Consider the following 13,693-nt stretch of genomic DNA (forward strand, 5'->3'; position numbering starts at 1 on the left):
GGCACAAGACCCAGGTGTCATGGCAGCTGCCTGAGAAGCGGTCACACATTCGAAGCAAGCATCTGCGGTGATCACATACCAGCTTCACCTAGATTGAGAGGGCTCCTTTAATGTGACGTCTGCAGGTGATAGCCTGGCAGGAGGCCTGATGTGTACATGAGTGCAGTCTATGAACATTACAACCTATGGTTCTCTGGCAAAGGTGCCAGAACCAATGGCCTTCTGGGCCTGGCTGTGAGAGTCCGTCCTGAAGCGGACATACTCACTGGCCCTCCGGTGCAGGGCATTGGTGACCTCCATGATGCTGCAGTGCACTGCTGACTGTGTGACCCCACAAAGGTCTCTGGTGGGCCCCTAAAAAGGTGCAGAGGCTCTGACATCTGGTGGCATGTCATGCGGGGCCTGTAGATGCACAGCAACTGTAATGGTGGGCTCCCCTTGGGGGCTGCTGCTCATGACCGGGGCCTCTACGTGGATCACACCTGCCTGTTGATATTGCCTCTGGTGCATACCGATCCTCACGAGCAGAAGATGAGCATATTTCCATGTGATAAATAAAGTTGAGCCCTTTATGTATTTGAAGGTTCATAACAGCACAGGAATTGGTGTTGATGGGTACATCAGCTGCTTTCCCGGATCAACTATGTGGCATGCCATGGCATTGCCCACCTTGGCCAACAGTTGGAGTAGCACAGCATGACCACATCAAGATCCTACTAGCTGAATCGATTGTCCCCGCCATCCATGCAACCTTAATGCTCCTGCCTTTTCTGGCACCTTCCCCACACACAGGGTGCCGAGTGTGCCATTGCTCCCTCACAAGCACGAACAGACAGAGCATACACTGTTAACGGAGGGATGGTACACAGTAGCTCCCTTCATGCCAGCAGAGCTGTCCCACCAGTAATCCCAGACCCCTTCCCTTTAAGAATGCAGAGTGAGACCCCTGAAAAAAAATGTACCTACTGCTGCGAAACCTTCTGCCTCTGTGGACCCGTCGGCTTTTCCAATCGTGAATGGGACAGCATGTGACGGCCACCCATTCATCGAAAAATCCGGAAGTGACAGTGGAGAGGCGGTGGGCTGCATAATCAGCAAAGGTAAGTACTGTTTACTATATGTTAATTGTGGTGCTGCCGCCAGGCAGCGGGGGTGCGGGGGTGGGGGGGGGGGCCGCACCAAGGTCCCGCCGCCGCTGGTAATATGGGCTGGGCCCTTCCTGACGTCGCGGGTTGAGGCGGGCCTCTCCCCACAGCATTTTACCGGCCCCCGCACCGTCGAGGGGCCGGTAAAATTCAGCCCAGTGTCTCAACTACCTGCTCTTTCACAATGAGTTGGGCAACATTTTCTTCCTAAGTAAAAACAGATGCAAAGGACTCATTTTGTACCTCAGCCATGCTCTCTGCCTCCATGTATAAATCCCCTTTTGGTTCCCTAATTCACTCTACTTTTTACCACCCTTTCAATATTTATGTCTATCGAAGACTTTTGGATTCCCTTTTATGTTGGCTGCCAGTCTCTTCTCATACTCTCTCTTTGCCTCTCATTTCCTTTTGCACTTCCCCTCTGAAGTTGCTATATTTAGCCTGGTTCTGACTTATTATCAACCTGACATCTGTCATCCTTTTTCTGCTTCATCTTATTCTTTTATAGCTTTCGCCATCAAGAGAGCTCTCACTTCATTTTTAGTTTAGTTTAGTTTAGAGATACAGCACTGAAACAGGCCCTTCGGCCCACCGAGTCTGTGCCGACCATCAACCACCCATTTATACTAATCCTACACTAATTCCATATTCCTACCACATCCCCACCTGTCCCTATATTTCCCTACCACGTACCTATACGAGGGGCAATTGCTGATGGCCAATTTACCTATCAACCTGCAAGTGTTTGGCATGTGGGAGGAAACCGGAGAACCCGGAGGAAACCCACGCAAACACAGGGAGAACTTGCAAACTCCACACAGGCAGTACCCAGATTTGAACCCGGGTCACTGGAGCTGTGAGGCTGCAGTGCTAACCACTGCACCACTGTTTTGTTCTGCCATTCCCCTTAATTGGAATGTACCTCCACTGTATCCAAACAATCCCCTCTTTAAAAGCAGCCCATTGTTTAATTACAGTTTTCTCTGCCAATCTTTGATTCCAATTTACCTGGGCCAGATCCATGCTCACCCCATTGAAATTGCCCCCTCTCAATTAATTATTTTTACTCTGGATTGCTCTTTGGCATTTTCCATAGCTCACCTAAACCTTATGATACTATGATCACTGTCTCCTAAATATTGCCCTCCTGACACTTGATCCACTTACCCCACCTCATTCCTCAGAACCAGATTCAGCATTGCCTCCTTCCTCATAGGCCTCCAAATGGTGAGAGAGAGAGATAGTGGAACAATTCTGAAGGGAAATCACAGAGATGTGCAAGAACTATAGAATGGTGATATTGGGGACTTTAATTACCCAAATTTCGATTGGGATAATTTTAGAGTACAGGGAAAGGAGGGGGAAGAATTTCTGGATTGTGTTCAGGAGAACTTCCTTGATCAGTATGTTCTCAGTCCAACTAGAAAGGGGACATTGGTGAATTTGGTGCTGGGAAATGAGGTGGGCCAAGAGGACCAAATGTCTGTGGGGGAGCACTTGAGTGATCATTGTATCATAAGGTTTAGAGTCGTAATGCAGAAAGGCAAGGAAGGATAGAAGGTAGAATGTCTAGATTGGAAGACGGTTAATTTCAATGCGATGGGAAGGGATCTAAACAGGATAAAATGGAACCAAAGACTGACAGGCAAAACTCAAACAGAACAATGGGTTATCTTTAAGAAAGAGATGCTTCAGGTACAGGTCTTAATGCATTCCAACAAGGGCGGAAGGCAGGGGAACCAAAACAGGGCTCCTTGGATGATGAGAGAGTAAGCGATTATGATGAAACAAAAAAAGATTTATGATACATGCCAGGTAAATTCTTCAAGTGAGAGCCAGGCCAAATACAATAAGTTGAGTGGAAAGGTGAGACTGGCAAAGAGAGAATATGAGATTAGAATGGCAGCCAACATAAAAGGGAACCCAAAAATCATCTTCTGGTGTGTAAATAGTAAGCAGGGAGTAAGAGGTGGAATGGGGCCTGTTAGGGACAAAGAAGGTAATATATGGTTTGAGGCACAGAGCAACTCTAGAATACTATGAGTACTTTGTATTGGTGTTTACTAAAGAAGAGGAATCTGACAAAATATGGGTAAAAGCAGAGAGAGTAGAGACAATGAAGAGGGTAAAAATTGAGAATGAGGAGGTACTGGAAAAGCTGGCTATGCTTAGGATAGATAAGTCACCTGGTCTGGATGGCTTGCATCCCAGGTTGCTAAAGGAAATAGGGGTGAAGATAGCGGACGGGTTTGCCATAAACTTCCAATCTTCCCTGGATACAGGGGATGTACCAGAGGATTGGAGAGTGGCAAATGTGACACCCTCATTCAAGAAAGGTTGTAAGGGCAGTCCTAGCAACTACAGATCAATTAGTTTAATATCAATGGTGGGTAAGGTTTTAGAAACAATAATCAGGGTAAAAATCAACAGGAGAGGTTTGAGTAATTAAAAATAGCCAGCACGGATTTGTAAAAGGCAGATCATGCTTCACTAAACAAATTTAATTTTTTGATTAAGTGACAGAAGGTTGATGAAGGGAATGCGGTGGATGTTCTCTATATCGATTTTAAGAAAGCATTTGATAAAGTACCACATAAAAGGCTGGTTAAAAAAATTGAGGCTCGTGGAATAGGAGGGTCAGTGTCCACTTAGTTTAAAAAAAATAGCTCAAAGGACAGAAAACAGTGAGACATGATAAATGGTTGTTTTTCAGACTGGAGGATGGTAGACAGTAGTGTTCCTCAAGGATCAGTGCTAGGACCATTCCTTTTTTTGCTATATATAAATGACTTGAATCTTGGAATACAGAATAGATTTTCAAAATTTGCCGATGATACCGAAATTGCAGGAGTGGCAAACAGTGAGGATGATACGAACCACCTGCAACAGGACATAGATAGGCTTTCAGAATAGGCAGACAGGTGGCAGATGGAATTTAATGCAGACGAGTGTGAGGTGATGCATTTTGGCAGAAGGGAAAGGATAAGGCAATATCGAGTTCTAAAGAGTGTGCAAGAACAGAGGGACCTGGGGTGCATGTGCATCGATCTTTGAAGGTGAGTGGTTAGCAAAGCATTTGGAATCTTGGGCTTCATAGATAGAAGCATAGAGTACAAAAGCAGGGAAGTTATGCTGAACCTTTATAAAGCTCTTGTTAGGCCCCAACTAGAGCATTGTGTCTAGTTCTGGTCACCGTACTTTAGGAAAGATGTGAGGGTCCTTGAGAGGGTGCAGAGGAGATTTACCAGAATGTTTCCAGTGATGGGGGATTTTATTTACAAGACTAGGTTTGGAAAAGCTGGGGTTGTTATCCCTGGAACAAAGGAGATTAAGGGGAGATTTGACAGAGGTATACAAGATTATGACAGGCTTAGATAAGTTAGACAAGGAGAAACTGTTCCCATTAACTGAGTGTACAAGGACTAGGGGACACAGATTAAAGGTTTTCAGAAAGAGATACAGGGGGAATGTGAGGAAGAACTTTTTTTACGCAGTGAGTGGTAATGACCTGGAACTTGCTGTTTACGAGGATGGTGAAAGCAAAGACGATCAATGATTTCACAAAAAAATTGGATGAGCACTTAAAGGAAATAAAGTTGCAGAACTACAAGGATCTAGTGGAGAGCTGGCATGGACTCGATTGGCTGAATGGCCTCCTATGCCATAAATGACTGAATAGCCAATAAAGGGACATCCCATCAATCCATTGCCTGTCCTACCAGTTCCTGTATAACTGCAACCTCCATGAATAGCAAAGTGCCAGATCTATTCGAATACTATAATTACAAACTGCAAACAATCACCCTAATCTTTCCAAACATGGTGCTTCCCCAGGTGCCTATTAATGTCTTTGTTAACTATTCTATTACTACTCCTTAATGACAGCTGAGGATCAGGATTGCAGGATATGGTTGGCTCCTCATGCTATCCAGAACCGTTATGAAATTTAGTGTCTCATGGCAGCTGGTTCCTGGCGTGGAGCTGCTGCTGGCTGCATCTTTGGAGGGTATTCCTTGTCAGCATGGGTTCACCTCCCAAATTCGCCCTGGTGCTCAGAGGGAGGAGGCCAGTGATACAGCATGTGCTGGTATTGACAATGTCAGGCAAGTAGACTCCAGTCAGTGCAGTGAGCCCTGGATCTGCAGCATCAATAATCTGTGGGTCTGCTGGTTTCATAGCAATTATCGGAATCTGAAAGGCCGAAGACTCAACTATCTGTGTTCTGGAAGCTGTAATTCATCCTGCATTATAATCTGTTGTCCCTGTCGCTTCCAAAGTTGTAGTCTGTGCATCCATGAAGGTGGAGGCACTGATTGATCTTTGGCAGCTTCATAGTTGAGAATAAGCTGCATATTGCAAACAGGCTGCCATTATTTCTACTGATGCCTGCAAGAAACAGTAAAATGAAGACGAAGCTTACATTAAGTTGCCACAAAAGACAGCTGTACACTTGGGAGTTGTATTATAAGGATGTAAAGAGATAAGGCTGAAGACAATGAGAGCAACCCCTCCCATTGTAAGAGTGATTATGTCATAGTCACATGACGTTAGGCTGGAGAGAAGAGAGAGCAGCTCGACGAATGTTCGCTTAGGAGGTTTGCTGAGAGTCTTTAGATTAGATTAGAGATACAGCACTGAAACAGGCCCTTCGGCCCACCGAGTCTGTGCCGAACATCAACCACCCATTTATACTAATCCTACACTAATCCCATATTCCTACCAAACATCCCCACCTGTCCCTATATTGCCCTACCACCTACCTATACTAGTGACAATTTATAATGGCCAATTTACCTATCAACCTGCAAGTCTTTTGGCTTGTGGGAGGAAACCGGAGCACCCGGAGAAAACCCACGCAGACACAGGGAGAACTTGCAAACTCCACACAGGCAGTACCCGGAATCAAACCCGGGTCCCTGGAGCTGTGAGGCTGCGGTGCTAACCACTGCGCCACTGTGCCGCCCTTTATAGTATCATGGAATAATCCTGTTACATTGCTAAATACAACACACAACAGGAGTCACCTGTCAATTGCCACATATCCATCTAGATTGTTCACGGCCAGTATGTAGATATGATGTTCCTCAAACATCTTTCTTGGTCCACAATTTCAAAACTACAGAGAGCCTATCTCCCAGCCTCTGCTGAGAAGTTTGCACATCATGGCCCACTGCACACTGCTCCAGTTCCCTCATGCTGTGCTAATCACCTGCTGTCATATATTCAGTAAGACTATCTAATTCCTATGGGTGAAAGAATCTAGCTTGTGTGTGGGAGAAACAAGCAAGTGGTGAGTTGGTTATGTTTGGAGCAGAGGAAGATGAGGTACAATGAAACAGCTGCACATAGATGTCCCACTCATTCTTTTTTCTCTCATCATCATTGTATGCAATTAGGGATAAATATGAATCAAATTTCCTGTTTGTCCTCCTCCTCATCTTCTGCCTCCTACACCTTGAGTTGCAATGGGGGGCCTACAGAAAAGGAGTGAGCATCTTAATCCCTTACTATTAAGGGGACAGAGAAAGGCTGTGTCTGTGTGGTGCTTCACAGAGATGCTAATGTGACTGCATAGGTGTTTAATGACTAACTTAGTTCCAGAAAGATGCCACCGATCTCATTATCTCCCACATTGATTGCCCATGAGTTCCATGGCTTTTTTCTCAAAGGAGGTAGGTGTTTAAATCTGGGGATACCTCCTCTGGTAGCCTGCCTTTGGCAAGCATTGAGTGATCATTTGTCCTGTAAAAAGAATAAGACTAGCAGATGAGGAGTCTGTGCCAAGTGGCACAGGAGGGGTAAATGAGAGATGTGGAGTTATGAGGCGTGCTAAAATGGAGAAGGGAATCTTAGGGTCATGTATTTAAGTAGTTGCTGTAAGGGGAATTGGATTGTCATAGGGAAAGATGTTGAGTTAGAGCCAGCCTTAACCAGAGTGCACTGCAAAGAATTATTTGTGGAAGTGTTGCCTTGAGAGGAAGAAGAGTGTGCTAGTCCCCATGTTGGAGAAGGAAGAAAAGGAGAGAATGCATGATGTGTTACCTTGCCAGTCCTAGTGAAATAATTAAACTTACTGTAACGTTGGTCTGCAGTGCTAGGTGTGAATGAATTGACCCTCAGTACCACCTCCCTCCAGACAACATAAGTTAATGCCCGACAGGCTTGTTGTCACCTTTCTCGCCTTCAATCACCCCTGAAGGTTTGGCAATCTAAATTAGTAATGGTTTATGTTTTTCTCCTGGATGGGGGCCCCGTGCTGCTGCTCTCCGGGAACAGCAGTTTGCTGCTTACTTATAACTGTGCACAAGTATAATTAAAAAATTGTGAGCATGTGCAACAAAGTTATGTGAGAGTGAAGTGAAGTGAAAGCCACACACTATTGCCCTCTCACATTTGTCACCCAGTCTGCTACTGGAAAGTGAAGACTGAACTGTCTTTCAAAAGGACTAACAGGTAGTTTCCAGGTAGTTCAGCAGTTTACACCCATTTTACACTAATGTCTGCACCAATGGAAAGTTAAATGAGCAGAACCAGAAAATACCTGGGTGGAGGCCACCAGTGGAGACAATGTTTGTTTATAAGGTACAGTATGGCACAATTAGTTTCTGGAAATTCTTGGTCCAAGTGCATGGGCTGGATATTGTGCTGGAGGTGGGTCTCCTGGCGCTGGGCCGAAAAGGCAAGGGGAACCACACCTCTGCCCTTTTTCTCCCCCCCTCGCTTTAGACTTTAAAAAGGACAGGGATCCCGCCTCCAAGAGCTGCTGGCCAATCAGAGGGACGGCAGCTCAGCAGTATCAGCAGCACCACTGAGCGGTGGCCACTGCCGATACTGCAGCACTGGAACTCTGGAGAAGAAGCAGGTGAGGCGGAGTCACTGGGCCAGTCCGAAAGGGGAAGTGCTGGGGTAGTCTTGTGGTCTGAGGGTGGTGGGGCGGTCCCAGGGGGTGAATTGGTTCCTGGTGGGGGTCCTCTGTGGGTCACAAATTGCCCATGGAGGAGGGACCCCACCCCCCAATCCCGCAGGGAGGGTGCCCGCAAAGCAGAGGCCCACCCCTCCCCCCACCGCCACTAATAAGATCCCAGCAGTAGCAGGAAGAGGCCCTTAATTGGCCCTTAACAGGGTACCTAAGGGTCTCAATTTGCCTCTGGGTGAGAAGGCCGTCACCAGCTGGCAGGTGCTGATACCAGGAATAGCGGTTTGTGAACTTCAACAGATTTGGGGTTTTCTGGTGGGTTATGACTTTTTTTTCAAAACCCTGATGGAAAACCCCGAATCGGTCCAAAGTTCAGAAACCGCTTTTTCCGATGTCAGCACCAGTTAGAAACTGACAGCGTGATGTTTTAAAAAAACTGACCAACCACAAAGCTGCTGTGCGGAGCTCTCCCACTCCCTGCAACTGTCAGAGAGAGGGGGTGGGGAACAGAGAGAGAGACACAGAGAGAGAGAGAGCTCGAGATGGGGAGAGAGAGTGATCAAGATCACTCTGGACAGATGGACATCTAGCTGGAATATACTGCATCGCTACAAGTGCGCGGGCAGACATTGACTTGTGCAAGCAAAAAAAATGCCAGGTGTCTCACTAAATCAAGATCGGCTCAGGCTTGGAGGGCCGAATGGCCTGTTCCTGTGCTGTACTGTTCTTTGTCCTTTGTTCGTTGTTTGTAAATCAGTGTCCAACATAGTGATGAGAAAGTAAGTCAATAAATTAATCTCATTTAAATCTGCTTAACAAAAATGCACATTTGTTGTTCTTTTGATTAATAGTAAGATAAATTGTTGATGCCTTTATCTTTCCAAAATTGTCTCACCGGCCCCCTATGCAAGATAAAAATTGTAATGTGGCCCCCCCACCCAAGAAGGTTGGACAACCCTGTGCTAAACCAAAACCACATATGTTTTTTAAAGCAGCTGTAAAAAAAAAAATCCATGTTACTATTCAAGCAAGAGCAGGATATGTGTCTTGACTTGTCAACCAACATCACAAAATAATCTGGTCATTATCTCATTGTTGTTTCTGGGACCCTCTTGTGTGGAAATTGGCTGCTGTGTTTTACTATATTATAATAGCTTTTCCCTATATTACACTTCAAAAGTAATTCATTGGCTGTGAATTCCTTTGTGATGTCCTGAGGTTGTGAAAGGTACTCTATAAATGCAAGTTCTTCCTTTATCTTGCATGTACTTATGTGTTGTTGACAGGTGTGGCATTGTTGTAAAACATTTCCTTCCTTTTCCAAATGTCTGTACTACAATATATAAATAATAAAATATGATTGACTTATTGTGTAATATTTTAGGTAATTCTGAAAACATCTGGATGCACATTGATGCGGCCTATGCAGGAAGTGCTTTTATTTGTCCAGAATTCAGACCCCTTTTAAATGGAGTTGAGGTAAGGGTGACAATTTTTGATGCAATATTTTGTTTCCCTCTTGCTCAAGCTATTCATGAACAATAGGAAGGAGAGTATTTTTAGAAAATGATATTTACGAATGACAAAACTCAGGTTGCTTCTATCACTATAAGGGAGATTCATAAATAGACTAAGGTGGATAGAATTTAATATGCGTACAACTGAAGGTGATGCACATTAAAATAAGTGAAGGCTGCGTTTGTTGACAATGCAACCACTAGATGGCACAGTACTGGCACATGCGTAAATGCAGCCTCATCAACTGAAGCGTCACTGTCTGCAAGGTCTCAGGCAGCTGCCAGTAATAAAAAATGGCATTACTAAATTTGACATAAAATACGAAAAAAATCAAACCTCCTCATCCCTCAATGGCCACGATCGCTGCCTTCACACTACACCCCACCCCCCCTCAAACAGTACCCTGCTCCCTCTTGCGATCGCCGCCTCAATCAGTTTCCCGCTCCCTCCCACGATCACTGTTTCTCTTTCCCGCTCCCTACTGCGCTCGCCTTCTTGCCGCTCCCGACTGCTTGCCGATCCATCCTGCTGCTCGCTCCCCACGATGAAGAGTCAGGAGCAGCAGGATGGAGCGGCCAGCAGAAGGGCATGGGAGAGAATGGCGGGAGGGAGCGGGGAAGAGAAGCATCAATTCAAGTGCCGATTGCAGGAGGGAGCGGAGTACTGTTGAAGCAGATGGAGGCGACGATTCCGGCTATTGAGGGGTGAAGCAGCACTTGGACGTCATTACATCTGGTGACGTTGACACGCACATGTGCAGACACATACTGCAAAATAGGCAAATGGTCAGACGCGCTGATGACGTCGGCGATCGCTCTGCTTTGTCAGGAAACATTCCGAATAAGAAATGCAAACCATTTGCACACAATGGACATTTGTCCATCAGTTAAGGTGGAAGAGGAAAAGTATCCAAGCAACAGGAGTCTGTTATTCACAGGACTGATCAGGTAATAGATACAGTTCAAAAGCATTTAATTATAGCCTATATTTTATTGTTGGAGGTATCAGCAGAAATTGCTTCATCGATTCATCCGCCATTTTTCTGTCTGCTGTTTTAGTGGAGATATGAATGAGTGGAGTTGTGGATTTTTCTAGCAGTTTAATTTGCTTGTTCCCAGCAATTGCTGTCACCTGAGCGGACTCTGAGGAAAAAAATTGAAATGAAAACTAAAGCACAAGGTTAAAAATAAAAATTTCAGCTGATTTTATGGCATTTCGTATTTTGAGTTCATGGACAGTAATTTTCAGAGAGCTAAAGAACTTGATTAAAGTTTGTGGGGTTCGAGAAAGATCCCTTGATTCATGTGTCAATGGTGGCCACCTGCGCCACTAGGGAAACATCTCAAATGCCTACTCAAAATTGTGGTGGATATGTACCAGGCTACAGAGTTGTTTCCTCCTACCCAATTTTGTAATTATTTTTAAGTGCTCCTTTCTCATCAAGGACCCTGATCACAATACCAGACTGGAACTCCAGGTGGTATCACCATATAGCCTGGTGTGTACTGTCATGCAGGCCTCCCCCACCAACCTGCCAAGAATAAGGCACACTAATTTCGCCACATGAACATTGATTTTCTAAACTGTTACTGGAGTAAAGAAAGAACTTTCTTTTCAAAAAAGAAACACACCAGACCCTTGACTGGAAAGACATTTGCATAGTAAAAGACAATACTTGGAAAGAACAAAATGGGCCACTCCTTGCTCCAATTTAATCTGGCATTCCAGGTTGACTGCTAAGATGCTCCCACTACACAGAAGAGACCTGGTCAAACCAGTCAGTCACATGACCACCTGCTGGCCAACTAGGAGAGTTTTTTTTAATTGGAGAAACAGTGTTTGAAGAAAGAAAGTTGTTTGCTCTTGGACTAAAAAGACCTCTCGTGGCTGGCTCAGTACATCCTTTCCTGTCTGCTTCCATCTCTTTCTCATGGAACTGAAGACCTATTGAAGACACATGAACCCCAAGAGAGAAGTCTCCTACCGTAAACAAGGTTTAAGAATACTGGGCCTCAACAAAAAGCAAGACTTCCTACAGCCAAAGACTCTACAGCAAGCTCGAAGCACAGTAACAAACCCCCTTCAGAGATTGCCTCAAAATTTTTCACTTTTTAATTTTTCTTCTGCTCTTTGCTGTCCCTATTTGCATGTGTGTATCTCGTGTGCATGCGAGCATGGGCACGCCGTAGCCGTGAGCCGAATTAGAGTTTAAGTTTTAATAAACTTCACTTTCCTTCTTTAAATCAAAGATAGCCTGTTTGTGCTCATTTCTTTGCCTTATAATTGGGAAGTGGTGAACAAGGATTCGCCATAGGGGGAGCTCAAAACACAGTGTGTTACAGTAAGACCAGGTGAAGGCTGAAAGAGACCCCTAGACACCTTTCTCACCTGGTCGTAACAAGCATTGTATTGAACACCTTTTGTACACCACATCAACAGCACTGCCCTCATCAATCTTCTGTTACCTCCTCAAAAAACTCCAGCAGGTTAGTTAAACATGATTTTCCCTTAAGAAATCCATGTTGGCTTTCTTTAATTAACTCGCATTTGTCCATGTAACTATTGATTTTGTCCCGAATTATTTTTTCTGGAAGTTTTCCCACCACCAAAGTTAAACTGACTGGCCTGAAGTTGCTGTGTCATTTACCCCATATTTTGAACAAGGGTGTAGTGTTTGCAATTCTTCAGTCCTCTGGCACCACCCTCGAGACTAAGGAAGACTGAAAACTTATTGCCAGTGCCTCTGCAATTTCCACTCTCACTTCCCTCAGTATCCTTGGATGCATCTCATCTGGTCCTGGTGCTTTATCCAATTTAAGTACAGACAGTCTATCTAATACTTGCTCTTTATCAATTTTAAACCCACCCCCACCCCCGCCTAGTGTCTGACTTAGCTCCTCTTTCAACTTTGCCTGGGTTGCATCTTCTTCTTTGGTAAGGCCAGGTGCAAAGTATTCATTTAATACCTCGCTATGCCCTCTGCATCCATGTGTAAATCCCCTTTCTGGTCCCTAATCAGCCCCACTCCTCCTTTTACCACCCTTTCACTATTTATATATCGATAGAAAACTTTAGGATTTCCTTTAATGCTAGCTGCCAGTCTCTTTTCATGCTCTGTCTTTGCTTCTCTTATTTGCTTTTTCACTTCCCCACTGGACCTTCTGCATTCAGCCTGGTTCTCAATAGTATTTTCGACCTGGCATCTGTCATAAGCACACTTTTTCTTCTTTATCTTAATCTCTACTTCTTTTGTCTTCCAGGGAGCTCTGGATATGTTTGTCCTACTTTTCCCCTTCGAGGGAACATACCTTGACTGAACCTGAACTATCTCTTCTTTGAAGATAGTCCATTGTTCATCTCCAGTTTTCCTACCAGCTTTTGACTCCAGTTTATTCGCACCAGCTCCATTCTTACCCCACTGTAGTTGGCCTTCCCACAGTTAATCATTCTTACTCTAGATTGCTCTTTGTTCTTTTCCATTGTCAGCCTAAATCTCATGATACAATGATCACTATCCCCTAAATGCTCTCCTACTGATACTTGATCCACTTGGCCCACCTAATTCCCAAGAACCAGGTCTAGCAGTACCTCCTTTCTCATTGGACAAGCAATTGATTTCTAATTGCATTGTTAAGACTTCCTTTAGAATAGATTCCAGCATTTTTCCAACGACTGATGTTAGGCTAACAGGTCTGTAGTTCACTGTTTTCTCTCTTTCCTCCTTTCTTGTAAAGCAGTGTAACATTTGCCAACTTCCAATCCGATGAGACCGTTCCTGAATTTAAGGAATTTTGGAAAATCATAGCTAGCGCATCCACCATATCTGCAGCTATCTCTTTTGGAACCTTAGGATGTAAGCCTTCAGCTCCTGGAGATTTGTCAGATTTTAGTCCCTTAAGTTTCCCCAATACCTTTTCTCTGCTGATAAGAATTTCCTTAATTTCCTCACTCTTTTTCGCCCCGAGGTTACTGTCAATTTCTGGTACAGAACTTGTATCTTCTGCTGTGAAGACAGACACAAAATATTTGTTCAATGCCTCTGCCATTTCCTCATTCCCCATGATGATTTCTCCTGTCTCTGCTTCCAAGGGACCAATGTTTACTTTAGCTACTC

At 44.7% G+C, this 13,693-nt stretch overlaps 1 protein-coding gene across 2 annotated transcripts in view; it reads left to right on the plus strand.

Annotated features, from left to right (window-relative positions):
* Positions 1-13,693, plus strand: part of LOC137346960 (aromatic-L-amino-acid decarboxylase-like) — a 186,284-nt gene that overhangs the window by 104,319 nt on the left and 68,272 nt on the right. For both annotated transcript variants that reach the window (XM_068010926.1, XM_068010918.1), the window contains one exon: positions 9,446-9,540. In XM_068010926.1, the coding sequence (XP_067867027.1) occupies positions 9,446-9,540 (95 nt within the window). The remainder of the gene's footprint in view (positions 1-9,445; positions 9,541-13,693) is intronic.

Source organism: Heterodontus francisci, chromosome 2, assembly GCF_036365525.1.
Source record: "Heterodontus francisci isolate sHetFra1 chromosome 2, sHetFra1.hap1, whole genome shotgun sequence".
NCBI classification, from domain to species: Eukaryota; Metazoa; Chordata; class Chondrichthyes; order Heterodontiformes; family Heterodontidae; genus Heterodontus; species Heterodontus francisci.